The following is a 21,598-nucleotide window of genomic DNA, read 5'->3' on the forward strand; positions in this document are numbered from 1 at the left end:
GTGAAATATATTAGCTATTAGGATTTACTTGATAAATGGAAATAACATAATATATTGTTTTCACTTGTTGGAAGAAAATATTAGTTTTACTTGTAACTGATTTTTATAACCAAATATTTTTTCATATCACAACATTAAAATATTTGGTCAAATATAGCATACATCATACAAACGGTTTTGCAAAAACTAAAAAAAAGAAACAGTAGAAAAGTTTTCTAGCGTATTTTACGATTACCACCCAAGGAGTTTATCACAACTATAGTAAAATATAATTTCAAATCGTATAAATAATTTAGTGTAGTATTTGATTGAGCAATTAATTTACCATTTCGTTGTTTAATATAAATACAAAAAAAAAACTATATACTCAAATATAAAACATATTATGATACATTACAAAAATGTATTGCTTTAATTTACTCATATTTCTAATATGAAAGAAAAGCCAACACACAATTTTAGAAAAAAATAAAACAATAAAATATTAAGTGTTAAAATATTAATTTGGAATATCAACTGGATGATTTTAGCATTACAATATTTTCAACACAATTATTTTTAAACTAGACGTGTAAATAATTTTGCAAACCTTTCATCAATCAATTACATTCAAAATACTTAAATAATAAATTAAACTGATAAAATTAATACATTCAACACTCATAAACATTATTTTTTTATAACCAATTGTTTGAGAGTTACCTAATTGCAAAGATTAGGTATGGAGGTATATAGCAAGAGAATCTGTGATATTTATCAGTTTCCATATTACAGCTAACACGGTAAATCAGCATGGCCCACAATTATGTATAACATAATATTTTGTTGGACTTCAGTTGATCTTTATGGTATTTTATTTTTGTAATTTCAGTATAAATATAATATATTAAAATACAAAATCATTAAAAATATAATGACAACAAAATAAATATTGTTAAATATTATGCCAATAAAATAAATTACATAATACACATTATATATAATAATACTTAAGATACTTCACGCAATGGGTAACATATGATATAATGGTGACAAACAACTAAAAGTTTAAGAAAAAAAAGGAATTCCTAAATAAAAACTTTGGCAATCACATACAAACAATGATTTGATTCTGAGAAAATCGATTGTTTGAAATGTTAAAAATTTAAAAAAAAACATTTAGCAGTCTGTCATGCGTCTTTATATTTAAAAAATGAACGCTTACTTCTACATGATACATATAAAACGTTTACTTTACGTTATTTTAATGGTTATATTTTTAGATTTAAACTTTAACAAATACACCATTAAAAAATAATAATTATTGAACAACGAGCCCAATGATCGTTAATATAAAAACTAATATACAGAAAGCCATTAAAAAATGTAGAAATTAAATTTTATCAATAAAAAAAAAAAATTCAAATTCAAATTCAAAATTCATGAGTATGCGATAATTATGTATATGTGTTATTACATAATACAAATTCTGATTCTTAAATATAACTAAACAACAAATTTTCTCAGCTATCAAAATTATTAAATGTAAAATACAGAGGTTTTTATATATACATAATCATTAATCAGTCATTGCGAGTAACATATTGAAAATAATAATACACTTACAACCTACAAAAATCAATAAAAAACAGTTGATGGAAACCCACATTTAAAAAATGGTTCTCAAACTGTGAACTAATTGGTGTTCAATAAACCTAACTGTGATTATGTGAAACATTTTCGTTGTAATTATTTATGTTCATATGTTTATAATATTATATATATATATATAATACCTTGTAATCCATCAATCTCTTTTTCATATGTACATGGTGCTTGATAGGAGATTGAACCTTAATAAGACAATTTAAATTTAATTCATTTGTAAATATGTATAGATAATTTTAAGAAGAAATAACATTTAAAAAAATAAAAATGGAAATAAAACACATTTCGTCAAATTAAATTTTTTCTGTTGCTGTTTGAATAACAGTTGACTTAAAAATATTAAACACTCACTACTAACTGTTGCATAGACAATTTAACATCTGTAGTTATTATTTTTAGATTGGTACATTTATTTGGAAATGTTTGATGGTAGCGTTGCAGATCTTTGATGTACAGAACTCCCAGAATAAAGTTTTAATGTAGATCGAGTTGATTCCCTGTAAAGTAATTAAATATGCTTATTTTACAATAACTTTATTCGCGATACCAAATGACCTAATATGAATAAATAAACAATTTAATAAACCTTGGCGATATTTTGGAACCATCTAGATTAGTATTAGCTTTGTATCCACATTTTTGGATTTTTTTACTCAGTCTCTGCACCCACAATTTTTGATCATCTCGACTAGGTGCTAGTATTAAAAGCTCCTTAGCTGATGTCGGATCATTATGCAGTTTACATGGTGCAATTGCGTCTTCTTTGCGCTCAAGATGTTCTTTGTGAACTTTAATTCTGCAGCCTATCGTAAAGTAAAATGTATTAAGTCACAATGTTGTAGCTGATATATTTTAAGTGGTTCAACATACTTCTACACTCTAGCGCTGGTGGAGGTCTAAAAACATTTGACAATGGTTTAGGACATACTTCGCAATTAGTTGGCATGTGAAACGATATTTGAACAAATTCATGCCCTTTTAGTGTGATTGTACCAGGCTTCTCATCCACAGTGCTTGTAACACTTGTACTCCTTGATAGATGTTCAGGACCAGATTCATTAGGTCTTCTAGCCTCACCTTCGCCTGCATACAAAAGCTAAAAACAAAATAAAAAATACAACTTAAACATTAAAACAGTTATAAATGGAACAGTGGAAACTGGAAACAAAGGTTATATTGTATGTATAATGAAATAATATACTGTTACCACAGTTATAGAGCATTACATGGATAATTATCTTTATTAAAATCTTTTAAAAACAGTCAGTATCAATTGATCAGATGATTATAACAATACATATTAGTGTCTAATAAGTTTGTGGCGGTAAATAACTGAATTAATAACAAAAATATTTTCACTAAATTTGTCTGTTGCCTAACAAAACAGTCTATTAGATCTAGATCCTAGAATTGAATCATTGGTTTCTAATTCCTAGAATTGGAAGGAATCATTGGTGTCTAATTTCCCGAGTACTGTGTGAAGGTTACTGTTAAGCCCGTATTTCAACACCTCAACATTTACTTTCAATTATACTGGTCATAATTAAAAATTAAAATTAACCAAACCCTTAACCACTCCTAATTCAACTGACTAAGGACTGCCCATTATATGTTATCAATCAACTGTTTATTACTCTACCAATGTTCCTTAAAATACAATCATATCCCTAAGTAATATCACATTCCTATATCTCCAATGACGAAATATATGTAAGTATGATTATAATTGTTCCCTTTACTTGCTGGCCTGCTTATTGGAAACTAATTTTATTATTATTATCATTAAAATTATTACACTAAAAATTAATACCACTTATACATATAGGTATAAATATTGTTTCATATTTACAATTTCACTAGTTATATTTAAAATGATTCAAGTATTGTTCTACATAGAAACTCTGCAATCATTTGTAAGCTAAGGAATGAAATTTATATAATATTTCTAAGTAACAATCAATCTTACACATTTTAATAAACTTAATTTAATGTAAAGCAACATAATATACCAGTATTAGTTTTTTTATAATGATAATTTTCCAATGTAAATAGAAGGATAGAGTAAAAACAGTTTTAATTAAATATATACTATTATTCAATTATACATACTTGGAATATTCTAGGGATGTCTTTAGCATCTGCTCGAATAACATCACCTTGAGTTACGGACCGCACGTGAAACACTTTACTAGAATATAAAATTTGATAAACAATAGAATATATTTTAAAACAAGTTCATAAAATAGGAGAACTTACTTTAAATTTATAATTAATATGGGATCAGTGTTTTGTTTATCACTTTCAGAATTATAGAAAAATATTTTCTTTGATGATACTACAACATATTGCTTCTTCCAACCATGTCGTCTTATGTTTTGTTTGTTTGGAACTGATAACCAGCCTTCTAATCTGGATTCTACAAAATAAGTCATTAATTCAAGATCAAGCAATTTTAGTTTTAAATGAAAAGTTAATAAAATCATCTGTAATACAAACCTTGAGTATATATGTCAGTGTCATCATTGTCAGCACTACTAAGTGAAGCAGTCTCGCTACCTAAGTTGGTTAATTTTCCTTGAAGTTGTTCGATTTCTGAATCTTTTGAATCAAGTTCCATTTGAAGTCTTAATTTGCTAGCATTCTCGTCTACTACTTGTGATTGAAGTTCTTGTAGTTCTTTCTGCCACTTTGTAACTTCTTGATTATATTTCTCTCGTTCCTGATTAATACAATTAATCTTATTAATACATATATACTTATATAATTATAATTAGTAATTATGTTTCTAGCACCAATAAATATCAATTGATAATTGAATGAAAAGAATAAAATAGAATTCAATTAATTCAAAAGATGTGATTAATTCATAAAGGTACTTATGAAATGTGAGAACATTTGATTAAATGGCACAAAAAGTCAACATTGGAATTCGGTAAACTTTATATAAATTATTAGGTTGCATTTGAATTCTTAAGATTCAATGGTTAATAATTTCATTATCTATTACAGTTACCATTTGTTAGATACACCAATATATTATACACAATAATGGAGTCTTTCCAGTTTTATTAGGAGATACAAGTGTGTTTCAAATTCAAATCGTATTTGCCGAGGGAAAAACATCAAACACATAAACATATAGATTGTGAAATTTCTAGTAGTAACTGGAATATGTATAATGCTTAATTTATATTATCAGTACATTAGAAAATTGAATATATAGGGTTTAATTATTGAGAAATATTAGTAGTAGTTAACAAGATATTTTTACATTAAAATAACTACTATATTTGTATAAATTTAATACTTTTTGTAACTTGTTAGTGCTGAATTATATTAACATCAAAATTCTTTATAGTATTTACACCAATAATTTAGATTAATTCATTTGCGTAATAATCAATAACTATGTAAAATATAAGATATTAATAGATTATGCTTGTTAATACCTGTGTCAATTCTTGTTGTAATTTTCGACATTCTTTCTCTTTTCTACGTAAATCAGCAGATGAAACTTTACTCTTTCCTTTGGTTGTATTATCTTTACGATTCATGATTTCAGCTAGTTTATTAACAGCTTGAGCTTTCAATAATTGCTCTTGTTTAAGTTGTTTTCGAAGCTTCTCAAGTTCTTCAATAAAATTCTTTTTACTTTCTACAAATTATAATGTATGTTTATGGTTTAATATTATATAAAACAATGTATGTTAATATAAACATAATAATATATCAATATTTAACAATATATCTTACCTTCTTGAATTATAGTTAACTGGTTTTTCAACTCTTCATTATCTTTAATCAATTGCTCCATTTTTTTCTTCAATTCATTTTCTACTTCTCTCAACTATACAATAAAAAGTAAATTAATTTAAATAGTAAAATTTTATAAGTTATATTTTTTACAACACACATTATTAAGAGCAAATTCTTTTGATTCCAAGTCATTGCGATGCCGATTTTGACTGTCCCTAAGTTCTAGTTCTCTCATTGTCTTTTCCTTATCAAGATCTATGATAGTTTCCTCAGCTATAGATCTAGCAAGTGCTTCACTATCAGCTCTAGCTAATGCGATTTGTAATTGATGAGCAAGTGAACCACGTTCTTCTTCCAACTCAGCAGCCCCTTTTCCTCTATCCTCCACTTCTTCACGAAGTTCAGCGGCCTGAGTCTTGTACAATGTCTGTGAAATATTAACAAGTATTGATGTTAGTCACTTTTTATTTTACACTCAACATATACAATATTACTGAAAAGTATTGTTCTGCTTCTAATTGATCTTGTAATTCTTTCATCTGTAAATCAGTAACTGAGTGTTCTGTTTTTAACTTATGCAGTTCTTCTTCAATAGCTCGTTTATTTTCTCTCAATAAAGTGACTTCTCGCAATAATTGTGCTTCTCTAGCACGTAATTGTGTCGCTTCTGATATATGTACACCCAATTCAGATTGCAAAGCAGATTTCTTTGATAATTCTTGTTCGATTTGAGCATGTAATGTTTTGCTCTAAAATGACCAACAAATTATATAAAAACAATAAAAATGAAATTTTCATTCATTAGCATACTTTTTCCACTTCTTGCCGATGTTCACCTTCAAGTTTTTGAAGTCGCTGTTGTATTTGGCGATAATCAACAGATAGCATTGATATCTGCCGTTCCTTTTCTTGAGTAAGAGAGTCAGCTTTTTGTCTGGCACTTTTTTCTTCACTTAGTTTAGTTTGAAGTGCTGAAACAATAAATAATTTTTATATAAATTAAAAAAAAAATTACCTGTCAATATATTTACATGCATAAATTTTACCTTTGAATATATAATCCATTTTAACTATAGCATGAAAATAAAATAAATAGATTTGGCTAATATTAATATTTTTTCAACAAAATTCTATATTACACAATCTGTTATAATTATTGAACAATTTACTTAAGAGATAAAAAAGAACAAAACAGACAAAAGAAACAGAGTAAAGAGGCCTAGCATTGAAGGTACATCAACAAATATTAATAACAACTTTACATTTATTTATAGGTATTCCCGTTTAAATATATACCCATATAGTTTAAGTGATACAAAATAAACATAATATTATTTTCAATAAGCAAACAAATTAATTAACAGATAATAAAATATTTTTATAGTTTTTAATTATTCTCAAATTTATTATTAAGTACTAATATAACAATAAATTGATAAATAAATTTTATAAAAATTTAATATTGATTTATCTTGGACAATCTATTCAATTTTAAACAGAATTCAAATAAAAATACAAAATAGTATTTAAGTAACTTTTTGTTCAATAGATATACATCACTGTATAAAATATGATTATCTAGTATATTTTCAAACAAAATACTAAGTTTTAAATGAATTTAATTTAATTAAAAAAAAAAAAAAACCACACATACCTTTTACTATTTCAAGATTAGCCTGTTCATTATTTACTAATCGGCTTTTTTCTGTTTCTTCGTGAGCCCTCACTTCTTGTTGATATCTATTTTGAGCAGTTTTTAATTCCAACACTAAAGATGCACATTCCTTTTCCAATAATGATGTCCTTTCTCCAAGTTGCCTATTGTCTTCACTTAACTTTTGTTCTCTCAATTTTGAGCGCACAAGATCAGCTTGACAGGCTTGCAAACGACCTAAAAAAAAAACCTGTTAGATAATCAAAACCAAAACCCATATACATAATTAAATAATTCATACAGATACATCAAGTACTATACTAGGGAATTTGAGATAAAGTTATTCAATGCAAATGTGTAGCAATTTTAATTTAAATTAAATACTTATGTGAAGGAACACATTTTTTGCTAATTCATAACATAGATAGAAGAAGTGATTACTTAAAATATAAGTATTTAATTAACATTTATCATCAGAAGTTAAGAGATATACAGATTTTATTACCACAATATTAAAAATTAACTGGGTAAAATTTGTAGACCTTTTTATAAATAAAGATTATGCCACCCCCATCCACTCCATTTATAAAAACCACTGGATAAATCATATAACTTACTACATGATTCTAAACAAATTCACGATATAACTTAAGTCCTCCTACTACCAACCATAAATTAAGAATTGGACACTTCTTCATACATAAATATAAAAATGTATAGTTAAGAAATTAATGTATTTTCATATTTATTCACACTATGGAATATATTATATTTTAACAGAAATGCTAATTGAAAATAGAAATAAAAACTTATTAGAAAGTCTATAAGCAATAATTGGCATAGATATATAATCAACAAGCAAGAAGTTGAGGTACTTCTTAAAAAAATCTAAAGTATTAAATTAATTAATTATTACTTATAAATAATAATAATATACAATCTTGTTTATTATATATACTACAGATATCAATGCTACTATAGTTTTGAACAATACTCAAATGTAAATAAATATAATTGTAACATAAACTACATTTTTTTCTTTTGATTACATTAAAAAAACATCAATTTTACATAACTTTATATCATCATTAGATTATCTTAAATATTTCACCTTCTAGTTCTAATTGTAAATCTCGCAGAGAGCTTTTTTCTTGGGACAATTGTCCTTGTAATGTTGCTAATTCTTCATGCAATGTATCCCGGTTTAGTTGCAAAGTAGTAAGCATTGTTTGCAGTTCAACAGCCATGCGCTCATTAGCTGCTTTGGCAACACCCAACTCTGCCGCTTGCTTACGAAGTTTAGTACAAGTATCTGTTTCCACTTTTAGTTTTTCATGCAACTCAGTCATCTAAAAATATAAATAATTATCAACTAAAAATATATACAATTAATGATGATGAATTTACCTGCTTTTCAAGCGAATTTATTTTATCGTTATGCTGCTGATTATTGTTCATCTCTTTTGTTCTTTTATTTTGTTCCTCATCAAGTTTTCTTTTCAATTCTTGTAATAAAGCTTCAGTCTTTCTGCGCATTTCACATTCATTATCAGCTTTTCTCTGTGCCTAAAAATATTATCAAAAATTATTAAAATAATAAATAAATTTTATGTATTTAAAAAAATAAGTTAATAATAGTTTAAAAAAAAAATGTATTTTAAGTAATAGAGTTATCTTCTTATAAACTCATAATTGTCGATAAATTTAAATTTAATTACATCTTTTAAGTCCTTGTGGAGATTTGCAATAGAAGTATTTAAGGCTAATGATTTTTGTTTGAGGAGTGATTCTCGATCAGCTCCATCTTGTAACTGCACCAATAGTTTACTATTCTGGTCACGTACAACTAATAATTCTTTTCGTTCATTATCCAATTCTCTTTTAAGAACAATAATATTGGAAGTTTCTTTCTATAAAAATAAAATAAATACAATACATTGTAAGTTCAAATAATAAATTTATAGTATAGTTTTAAAAATCAAATTCATAAGTTTGATACTTATTCATTTTGACAAAGCAGTATTTAAATTTAAAATATTATAAAATAGTTTTGTAAAGCTGAACTTAAATTTAAAAAAAATTATGATCCAAAATAGAATAGAATTAATTAAATTAATCAAAGCATAACTGTTATAATTAAAATTAAAATTTACTTACGCAATCCACCTTTTTATAGCACCGCACATGAAAAATAATAAAATAGATATCTTAATATTAAAGTCAAGCATTTACAAAAATTACTATAGTAAGGTAAGGTATTTAGTTGTGCATTAGTGATGGGCAAAAGTGACTAATTACTACCGACTTAGTCGGTAGTACCATATGACTAATTTAGTTACTCGAACATTTTTAATATTCGACTAATTATTATTATTCGACTTATTTTTATTATTCGACTAATTATTATTATTCGACTTATTTTTATTATTCGACTAATTATTATTATTCGACTTATTTTTATTATTCGACTAATTATTATTATTCGACTTATTTTTATTACTCGACTAATTATTATTATTTGATTAATTTTTATTATTTAACTTATTATCATTATTTAATTCGACTTATTTTTATTATTCAACTGATTTTTATTGGACTGATTGCAAACTAGCATGAAATATGAATTACTTTAATTCAACAATATAACAAAAATAATAATAATATAACAAAAAACATAAACCTTACAAGAAAAATAAATACAAATTTACAACTGTTTTAAATTTTTGTTTAAAAATATTAACATATCTAAATTTTTTGGATGTGTTCTATTTCTTTTTGCTGACATGATTTCACCTGCTTTTGAAAAAATTCTCTCTGAAGGTACTGAGGTAGCAGGGATCACTAAATACTTCAATGCTAAGTTGAATATTTTTAGTGAAATAGCACCACACGTTTGATGAATTTTTTTTACTCAACATTTATAGGAGTTTATGTATAACAGTTTAAACTTAATAGCTGAAGAGAAGACGTTACAGCCTATAGTCTATCTCTATAGTCTATACCGCGTATGACTGTCGAATGATAACTAACTACTAAGGTACTTTGGGTATTAAAAATATTTATCTAAATAAAATCAATGCAGAACAATAGACCTTACAATTTCTTAGAATTACCCATTTGTAAAAACCTAGCGGCTAACACAATATTATGGTCTCCTATGTAAACCTTTGTAGTGTGTGCGACGTGCGCCGTGCGTGTCATTATCGGTATTTTTGTTTTGACTAGTTTTAAATAGAATTACGACTAAAATTTAAATTTCTTAGAATTACCGATTTATCAGTTATTTTAATCGAATAATTAGTCGACTAATTTCATTTATTCATATTAGTTGGTTGGTAAAAAGTAGTCGAATAATTAGTCGACTAATTTCATTTATTCATATTAGTTGGTTGAAAAAAAGTAGTCGACTAATTATTCGACTAATTTCTATGATTTGTATACAGCTGGTCGTGCAAATTATTAGTCGAATAATAGTCGGTAGTACGTGATGAAAACCGACTAATAGTCGGTAGTATCAAATAGTCGTTTCTGCCCATCACTATTGTGCATGGTATGGCATTTTAATATAAATTTATAACATATTTATCTACATTACAAGTTGACAACAATTAGTAGTTAAAGCAGAGAAAAGTGGTTTTTATTTAATTGATGGTTAAAATAATGTAAGTATTTTATAATTTGTTAAAAGAAACACACTAAAATTGTATGCTAAAACTATTGAAGTGGGATAAATAAGTATAATATTTGTTATTAGTTGTAACATCATTCCATTTCTATCCCACCACCACTACTGGGATATATTACATTTTAGCTTCAACAAAATGTATTACAAAATCACCACTGCATAGATAAATAATACTCTTGTTAAATAATAATACAAAAAAAAAAAAAAATGAATTGTAAAAACAATAACTTTGTATATTTAAATATTATTTCTGCAAAAACTACAGACGTCTCAGAAGGGATTTGTTATAAAAAAATCTGCATCCTAACAGTAATTTGTCACAAACATCAAATGTGTAACATTAGAATCGGGAGGTTAAACCAGATTATTTATAACATACTTAGCGGTATTTGCTATTTTAAAATAATTAAGAGTAATGCAAATTTGACTGTCAACAATTTTACGCTAAATAAGTTCATACAAGATAAATAAAATTATTTAATAGTATATTTTAATTTTTTTTAAATGAAAAGAATTTAAAAATGTATTAGCAGATATTGTATCAATTATTATTAATTCATAAAGAAAACTCTTAGAATTGGATTCAATATTATAAGTAAATTTGTTTGACTTAAACTTACAGTATCAGGTATACATTCTCCATTTGTTATATTGTTTCCCAATAATCTGAAAATAAATAAAGTAAACATTATAATTCAATCAAAATTACTAAAATAGTTTAGAATAAATTTTATTAGAATAAAATTAACTGACTGATAATCTCTAGAATAAGTGAATCCGACAAATGGTAAATGATTTCCAGCAAATGCTTTAGGAACTGGGAAATTTTCCTCGGGACCATCATCTTTTTCAACATCGTCAAAATTACTTGTGTCGTCATCGCCATTTAGCTCTGGGACAACAGGAGGAACGCCTAAATTTTTAACTTATGTTATAGACTTAATAACAGGCACATTGATTTTATTAATTTCTTACAATCCCTTAAATTATCAAAAGTCCACTGATCGTTTTGAAAAAAAGGATGATCTTTGATTTCACCGATTCCATTTCTTCCAAGACGTTTTTTTCTGAAAAATATATGATGGTAAAAAAATAATTATCACACTAACTTTAAGTGTTATAAAATTTACCTATTGGTGAGGAATGCATAAATCAAAGATTTAGCATTTTGGGATATTTCAATATCAGAAGGAAAATTTAGAGAATTTTTATGGTCCATTATTTTGCTGTAGGTTCCAACAAGTGAATCTGCATAGAATGGTGTGTCTCCAATGAGCATTTCATATACAAAAACACCAACAGACCACCAATCGCACTCTCTACCATAAACACCATGATCTCCTGTCCCTGTTCCTCCTTGAGATTCTAATACTTCTGGTGAAATATAATCAGGTGTTCCAACAGCAGTGTCAGATCTAACCATCCCATCCTTAATATTTACAAAAGAATTATAAATAACAGAATAAACAAATAAATATATTTATTGTATATTAATTACCGATCCCATTCTCATACATGTTCCAAAATCAGCTAATTTTAAATGACCATATTTATCTAACAGCATATTATCAGGCTTGACATCCCTGAAAAAAAAAATTGGTTATTTGATTTATTTTGTTCATAATTAAAACATTTAAAACATTAAGTACCTATGCACAAATCCCATTGAGTGAATTGCATCCAACGCTAACACTACTTCAGCACAATAAAACTTTGCCCATTTTTCAGGAACATCATAATTAGACATTAAATTAACAAGATCACCACCTATAAATAAATATTAGTTTAAAAAAGTGATGTTGGACTCTGAAAACTAGGTTATATCTAAAAATATGACTTAATTTTGTGTGTTAATAAAACATATTTCTGTATGATAATTGTAATTTAATCAGTTACCAAAAATAAAATAAAATATAATAATTGTATACCTGGCATATAATCCATAACCATATATAAATATTTATGATCTTGAAAAGCAAAGTGAAGTTGAACAATCCATTCTGAATTTGCATGTGCCATGATATCACGTTCTTCCCAGAAGAATGCCGAGTCTGATCGCTTTATCTTTATTATTAATGGATAAAAAAATTATATTAATGTGAAATAAGTATTATATAATAAATAATTATTTAAAGACTTTAGAAAAATAAAAACATACCATTTCAAATTTACTTAACAGTTTCATGGCGTACACTTTGTTATTTGATTTATGACGTACCTATAAAATAAAAATTTAATCACATTTAATTTTACGAGTATGGAATACATAACATTTATTAATAATAAATGGTAACAATTTAAATTATAACTATGATAGTATGTTGTTTATTTATTTGTGAATAACTTTAATATGATTATTAATAGTGTATTACAAACTTACATCAAAGATTAAATATATAGTTAATCTATGCTTATTAAGTAATAAAAATATGATAAAAAAAATAAGTGAAAGAATAAAATTATTGAACAGTTTATTCAAATAGAATATTTTTTAAGAGGAAAATCAAGGGAATAGATTAAAAACCAATTTATTTATGAGAAATGTATCGCATATTTTTAAATTGAAAAAATTGTGTACACCTCAGTTGTTTTACCTTTGTTTTACATACACGGAACATAACAAATTTAGGTATCTAATTTTACTACTGTCTACTAGACCAAATTTATTTATAAACAAATTATTAGAAGAGAGTATAAATAAGCTCAAGCGGTGTGTTATTACTTTTTAACTAAAATACATAAATAGGCGCAACTTTGAACGGGTTGTTATGGCACACTCTTGTTTAGAAAATATAAAATGAATAATTGAGTGAAGTATATTTTCCTCATACTAAAACAAATGTTATGATAATTATTAATTGATATTAAATGTAGAACTATAATATGCACATTGTACATCAAATTTTTTTTTTTAAATTACCTACTACCAGTACTACCTAAATAATTAAAATAGTATACTCACAAGTTATAATACTGTAAAAATATGTCAAGGTTTAAGGAACAATGACATGTGGTGAAACTAGAATAGAATTTCTGGAACTGGAAAAAGTTGTTTTGGATTTGATGGCTATAATGAAGGAATATTCAGAGGTATATTGAGTTCAGCAATGACTTGAATTTTAAAATAGTATATTATAGTCTGTAATAGGAAAGAGAGTTCAATTGTATGTTATTCAACCTGAGGATATTTTAAATACAATTTTTTGAAGAAAAAGTCTGAGAAAATGGCACTTTCATTGAGTAATTTTTTAATTAGCTATTATGTTGTGCAGTACCTATATTATGCAATATCTACATCAATTGTCATAAGAATCAACAACTAAATAACTCATCATGATACTTACTAATTGAACTTCACCAAAAGCTCCTCTTCCAATAACTTTAATAAGATTGAAATCATCTGGTTTCATACGCAATTGACAAATTTCAGTCGCAAATTTATCATCTATAAAATATCAGGTAATAATTTTATTAAAGATTATAAATACCCCCCCAAAAAAAACAATCAATATATTTATAAATTAAGAATATTTTATATAACTATCAGAAGTGATAAAACATCTAACTCAAAACAATATCTTCTGATTAGTTATTAAAGCAGTTTTTTTGGTAATTAGATATTATATAGGTGAACAAAAGTTTAAATACTAAAAAATATGTGCAAGACAAAGTAATCTCTAATAATATACTTACTATAATAATGCATTATTCTAATTAGTAATCATTTATATAAAAATATAATATAGAAAGTTAAATAGGCAAGGTAATAGGTTTGATAGATTATATTATCAATACAATTATTAAATATTAAATTTTGGTCATAAAATAAAATTGATGTGCATTTTCTACATGGTATGTATGTATACTAATTTTTATTAACAAGAAAATAACTTCATTTTAAAAATACCTGTTAATATAACATAAGATTATATTAATTAGGAATTTCCAAAACAAAAATTAGGTATCACAATATTCACATAATACAAAACTATTTTTTGAGCCCTCAAAGATAATATGTAGGTGTATATTTTCTATTCATCTAAAAATATAGAAAATTAATGGAAAAATGTTCATTAAAAATTTTTGACAGGTTTTCAATTCATCTTTCATTTTGTACCAGTGATTCTATACAATGCACCTAGGTATCTAATTTTATTACTTACATCTATGCATAAATGCTTCGACATTTTTCATTCGTTTAACTGCAGGGTTTTCACAATCAGCTACTAATGCTTGTACAGTGTCCTGTAAATAATATAAAAAATTACAAATTATAAAATGAGCGATTCTTATAACATTTTAAATTTTAACTGTTAATATAGGTGTATTTTAATGTTTATTAGTTTTAAAATTATTAGGATGTACATATTATACTATTAATTATTATACTTATTCAAAAAAAAAAAAAAATAATATACAATAACTATTAATTACACACTATAGAGAGTCTTCAACCAACAGACTTAACCTTTAAATAATGGATATTTTTTTTAAGAATAATCTACAAACTTTTTAAAAAACTGAAGACTCATAGAAGTTAAACGTATTAGTTTATACACTCTGATGGGTGACCAGCATATAATGGCATCGCTCAATATGGTTATACGCATAATACAGTTAACCACAGTGAAAATTTTGTTGATCCACTTACACAAGAGCACACACAACAATCGAAAGTTTAGGTATACCATTACGCTTAAAAGTAGTTAAAAATATGTGTGGTACAAGTCCTGACCTCCTTCCAAGGTAAAATTATTATAATTAGTTAAGTACAGTACATTTAAGATTTAACATAATACATAATATGATAGAATGATACATATTGCAGGTATATCATGGAAACATGGCGGGGGGGGGAATAAATAAATCGGATTTATTTAATGCGTTTTTGAGAGATATGGCAGAAGTTTTTGTAATTTGAATATAAAACAACACAATATTTGTAATTCTTGACAAAAATTGTTTTTGAAAAACAAATTTTTTAATCATTAACTTTTTTTAAATTACTTAAAATAATGCAAAATATTTATCATTCTTGACAACAATTATTATACTATAATATAATGGTATAATTTTTAGTTTATTTATTTGCCTACCGAATACTATATATACGAAAATCGGCGGTAGACCGCATACTTTATAACAGCCTAAAATAATTTTATAGAGCTTTATAAAGACATAAAATTGTATACGCATAACACACTAAAATATGAAAACAAACATGAAATAGGTATTCTAAAAAATAATGCATAAATATGCAACACTTGAAAAAAAACTTTAAGTATAAAAGTTAGGTAATCAAAATATTTTTTTTTATTAATTATATATAGGTATAGTATTGAGAAGATAGTTGGTAAATAATTAAATATCCAAGTGAAAATACACACATTTTATAATTTAAGTATGAAGAGTTTTTCCAAAGATCATAATAGTTCTTTTTACTGTGAAAATACCTTTAAGTAAAGTTGAACATATTATACTGTCTCAAAATTTCAAAATTTCTTAATTTTAAATAACAAATGGAAAATATATGTTAAATTTAGTTTAAAGTTTTAAGTGAAATTCATTCTAAGTACCTAGCTATTTTGATTCTTTAACTGTTGAACAGTTATTCTTTATGGCAACTATGCATATTAGAATAATCAATATAATGCACAATGATTGAAAACATTTTTAACAATATCTTTTTGATTCTAAGCTCTTTAAAAATCAAAAAAATAGGTATAAGATTATCTCCCAAGATATTTCTACATATACTAGCTATTTATTTTATATCATTCTATAAAATTATACCTAGGTATAATTTATATTTTATTGCATCATAACACTTAATTTTAATCTTTGTAAATTCCATTAATGTCATAGGTGAGAAGATATCAATATAATATAAAATTGTGTGATGAATGACTGTCTAAAAGGCATTATGTTTAGTGACTTAATTCTAATCCAAGAACTGATATATTATAAGGTCAATGTTACACAATTAAATACACAGATTTGTGTAAAAGTATAAAGTAAATATCTATCTATGCATTACAGTGATTGCAGATGTATGAATATAAATCACTTTATATTATAGTAATCACTAATATGAATAAATATTTTATTTCTAATTTAATTATATTATCTAATTTAAAATGCTACCCAAATGTATATTTTATTGGTTTATTCACACAAAATGATTATTTATGAGAATTTTATAAAATGGTGATTGCTTTTAAGCAAAATTTTTATATATATAGTTTACTATAAAAAATATATTGCCAATCTAGATGATTAAACAATAATATATATACAAATAAATAATTGTTCTTTGTTAGGTAATTACAATGTTAGAATAAAATAAATAGATAGGTAGAATTTTAAAAATTAGAAATATTTCTTGATAAAAATTAATTTTGATTAAATATTGTTTAGAACTTAAAATAGTTGTTTGCTAAATGAAAATGTTTGAAATTGATACATAATAAAATAATATACTTGGTAATATAACTAATATTTAATAAAACTAATAAAATAAAAAATTAGGGAATTTTTATGTTGAAAAATGTAGGTATCAATCAAATATAAATCTTGATAACAATATAAAAAACCACCAACATTTAATTGTTGAGAAGTGCATAGAATTTTCTTTTATCTAAAAATTGTTGTTGTTATCTCTTATCACATTTCATACAATTTTATTTTGAATAGATAGGTATTATTAGTTTGTTCTATTAATATTATAAAAAAACTCCTTCATATTAATTTTTTTATTTTTATTAATCGTTTTTATTATAGATTTTATAGTTTCAGCAGATACTAAAGTATATTTTTGTTCAGTGCAGTTATAAATAATTTTATGGATTTTTTTTAAATGTTGAGCACTTGCTCTAAAAATTGTTTAATTTTTATCTTCAATACATTTTGTTTGGTACGTGGAGAGGGGTAGGAAAGTCAAATTTACAAATCCCCATTACATTCCTTAAAAATTAGGAAACAAAAACAATCATTGAATAATGAAAATTTATATTTTATACACAATATCTACAATTTCTAATAAAGAAATTTAATTTCTTTTAATGCAATTCAAAAATGTTAACCGTAGAAGATTGAAACATTTTGCTGTTATTTAAAAATCATTTTATATTTTTTATGTTTTTAAAATATTTAGACAAATTTTAAGGTAATAATAAGTAAGTTATAAGCATTTACACTTTTTTAAATATTATAATCAACTTTTTATGATCAGTCTAAAAGCTTAAAAATATACTACAAGATTCCCCATAAGTTACTCAGATAACAATTTTCTTTCATGAGCGTATGGAATTAAATTTTTTTCATTATCTCTCAAATTAACAAAATATTTTTGGTTAAGAAATTTAAAAAGATAAATTATGATAGCCAAGGCTTAAAAATTGAATACACAGTTCTAGGTAAAATTAACACTATTTCTCAGACATTTGAAATTTAAATTTTGAAAAAAAAACATCTAAAGATGTAGTTTTTTTATTAGAATTTAAAAATATCTGTGGGATTTGAGATGCACATTATTATATTGAACTATAGGTATGTAATGATGTTTACAAAATATTCAGATTCGTTTTAAACTAATGCCTTTTTATATTAGTGTTGGGAAAATCCAGATTTACCGAAGTTTGGAAATCCAGATTTCAGAATTCAAATTCGGATTTTGAAACATTGAATTAATATTTTTTTATGGATTCCTTATAGGTATTAAAGCCTTGATAAATACACATTTTTTTTTTTGTATTGAATTAATATAGTTACAGGAAATCTTTTAAGGCAAAAATATACCAACAACTGTACATATCAGATATTTTATTTTCATTTTTTTATTTTCTATAATATAACAGTCGAACCAAATTTACAAATGTATAATGTATACTGGGTAGTGAATATTTACTATTTAGTATTATTCATTTCAATTGTACTTAGCCTACAAAAAATCTAAGCTAGGGCTGTAAAACAGATAATAACATCATTGAACGATTTTTAAAAGTTAAAAAAAGAAACTTAGTAGGTATTATTGCTATATTTTTTAGATAAACAGTTCATTTTTGTTATTGTGAAACAAACAATTAAAAAAAAAAATGATTTAAATATTAGGTAAATACATATTATGTTAATCAAAATGTTATATAGATTTAAAATACAACTAAGTAAATTCTTGAGCCTCAATAATTTGCCTCCCCCTTGGTGAGTGATAAAACCCACCTCTGACATATCAAGTATATAATAAAACATGATAAATAACAATAACATTATCATTTTACTGTGAAATTTAACAGCATAATTTTTCAATAACTAAAATGCATAAAATAGAAAACTACCTAGGTATAGAAATATATTTAAAATAATAGTAAGTATCCAAATCTTAATCTTATAAATAGACCTATATAAATTTAAAAAAGATTACATCACAAAAAGTCATTTGATATAATGTCCAAGAAATAGTTATCAAATTTTAATTTTTTTTATTTATTCTCAAATTATTTCTTTTAATATCTAGCATAGATATTATTTATTTTGACAGATACAGAAATTAAATACTTTAGATGGGTCGTGGAAGTATATATTATTAGCTTTAAATTAACTTGAAGGTATCTACAATTCAATTATTAATTAAAAAATATAGGTAATTGGCTGTTTACAAAGATTATATTTTCACACACCACTATGGATATTAAATTACTTATAATTTTGTGAAGGTAATAAAAATGTTATCCTTATTGTCAAAACTTATTTGGCACTAAATTCTAATTTAATAAATATCTAAATAGTATATATTGAACATATTATAATATAGTATCATCCTTTTTATTAAAATAAATATAAATCTTCATAAATATTTTTAACATTGGAACCTACGAAAAATTATTTTCAATGTAAAATAAAAACGTTATGGGCATTCTTACCAACAAAGAATCAACATTTGAAACATTTCTTGGGTCACGTATCTTCTTCTCAAGGATTTGCAATCTCCGTAACCTATCTTCTTCCTTTATGGTCTCCATTTCTTTCATACCTAAATGAATTTAAAGAAATTAATAAAAATGAAATAAAATGGATAATATACTAATAAAATAAAAAATGCTTTTATCAATGGATAATAGAAATAAAATGTTTAGTTCAATCACAATAAATTAGTGTATTGACAGGTGTTTGTTTTGACAGGTGTTTGTTTTGACAGGTGTGTATTTAGTGTGTCTAAGATATTTTAAGTATAAAAATTACTTTTGAGAACTTAATAAAAATAATGTAATAAGGTATATTTAAAAAAATCAAAAACACAATGCATGCTATGTGCTTGGGTTCAAAACGTAAAACAAATAAGTGCTTAAAGGTGGGTTTAGAGCTAGGTATTTGAGTTTGGCACAATCAGATCAAAGTGACTTGTCCGTACAAAACACAGTGTAAATATGCATAGATACACCACACACAAATAAGTGATAGACATATGGGGTGCCACAAGAGACAAAGCAAACAAATGTACAAAACCTGCGGTGTGGCCGTCTTCGGAGCTGATAGACTCTGGACACAGGCTCGAGCAATGTCGATACAATCGGTCGCCGTTGGACACGACAATATCAAAAGCCGAAGTCAGCTGTGCGGCACGTACGCTTTGTGGAACGCATCATAGTGTTGCCTTTTCAGACGCAATCGAGATTTTACGAGCACCATATATGGCATCTCACTGGGTCGGGTCCGCGGCAGAAGAAAACAGTCCGCGTTGCCGAGCACTACTGCGCGTGAAGTCGGACATTGGAATTTCGCGGCACGGACCAGAAGACGGTAAACGGACTACCTACTCGGTGGACGGCGGACGGTACACGGACGATGACGAATACGAGCGTGTTTGGTGTATATGTATATCGACGAGGGAGACGGTATGGTAATTGTATTAAAAATAACTGCGATTGTCGTCGGCTCAAAATCGCAATACGCGGCGGCGGCGGCAGCGGTGGCAACGACGACGATATTTTGCACAGACGCGCGTTCGTAATCGCCCAAAGGGACAACTGCGAGCCGTATTGAACTGACGAAAAGTCGAAAGCGGCGTGATAAGGACCGATGCCGTGATAAGGACCGTGCGGGCAAATACGCGTTTACCACCTCCGGTGGTTGGGATTTGTCCGGCGAACGTTCGGGAAAGAATCAAAGAATGCACGCACGCACGCACACACTCACTATTAACACGCACCGATGCACCACGATCACAACGGCACAACACGGGAGCGCGCGCACGCGCACCCGCTTGAACAAGGACGCCGATACACCGCACCGGCACCGCATCGTCGTCGTCAGAATATGTTGGTGCCCGCGACGGCGCGGCGTCGGTGGTGTCTGACTTCTTTGACGACCGGGCGGCGGCTATTCCGGCAAACGGTAGCATTATTAGGTATTTAATAGTATTTATCTAATGGTAAAGCGGTTGTTTATTGCAGTCTGACCGACATGTATAGATCCGTGGTTCGATATTTTGACGTCAGTTGTGTTTGTATCGATCGTTAGGTGTCTCATCCATCTATATATTCTACAACGCTCTGTTAACATGATTTAATGTAGCCCGGTAACTCTAAACAGCTGTTTAAGTCGAAATTATATAATTATTTTAATTTATAAAGCCCAACGTAGGTGAAGGTGTACATTGGCCATGATGGTAGTGATTAGATTTTTGAAGATCACAACTATAATAAATATTTATTATTTTGTAAATTGTAATATTACAAAAAAAAAAAAAACACCAAAATATTGTCACGAATTAGCAGGTTAATAAAATGGGTAATTAACACTTGTTAATTATTTAATTTATTATATTAATTATAGTCGTCAAGAATAATTTTCAAATAATT

At 26.3% G+C, this 21,598-nt stretch overlaps 1 protein-coding gene across 4 annotated transcripts; it reads right to left on the minus strand.

Moving 5' to 3' along the window:
* Positions 1–851: 851 nt before the first annotated feature.
* On the minus strand, positions 852–20,880 carry Rok (Rho associated coiled-coil containing protein kinase). Of its 4 annotated transcripts, none has more exons than XR_016189729.1 (29): positions 20,244–20,880; positions 19,661–19,770; positions 14,906–14,987; positions 14,087–14,187; positions 12,901–12,960; positions 12,671–12,806; positions 12,392–12,509; positions 12,241–12,325; positions 11,873–12,171; positions 11,718–11,809; positions 11,496–11,655; positions 11,363–11,408; positions 8,776–8,967; positions 8,465–8,623; positions 8,169–8,406; positions 7,058–7,294; positions 6,450–6,473; positions 6,214–6,374; positions 5,898–6,152; positions 5,561–5,830; positions 5,401–5,494; positions 5,097–5,302; positions 4,144–4,366; positions 3,904–4,063; positions 3,757–3,835; positions 2,518–2,743; positions 2,234–2,450; positions 2,006–2,144; positions 852–1,832 (listed from the first exon to the last, which is right to left on the minus strand). XR_016189729.1 is itself a non-coding variant. In XM_089217315.1 (28 exons), exons 2-28 carry the CDS (start codon positions 19,766–19,768, stop codon positions 2,057–2,059), a joined length of 4,116 nt encoding a protein of 1,371 aa, XP_089073441.1. In that variant the 5' UTR covers positions 19,769–19,770; positions 20,244–20,879; the 3' UTR covers positions 1,848–2,056. The 4 variants fall into 4 exon arrangements, 1 of the variants encoding a protein (XP_089073441.1); XR_016189727.1 differs by having other exon boundaries at positions 1,999–2,144; positions 20,244–20,879; XR_016189730.1 differs by lacking the exon at positions 6,450–6,473 and having other exon boundaries at positions 1,999–2,144; positions 20,244–20,877.
* Between the last annotated feature and the right edge of the window lie 718 nt (positions 20,881–21,598).

This window comes from Diuraphis noxia, unplaced genomic scaffold, assembly GCF_037042655.1.
Source record: "Diuraphis noxia isolate RWA-SAM2 unplaced genomic scaffold, SU_Dnox_SAM2 contig0001, whole genome shotgun sequence".
In the NCBI taxonomy this organism is placed as follows: Eukaryota; Metazoa; Arthropoda; class Insecta; order Hemiptera; family Aphididae; genus Diuraphis; species Diuraphis noxia.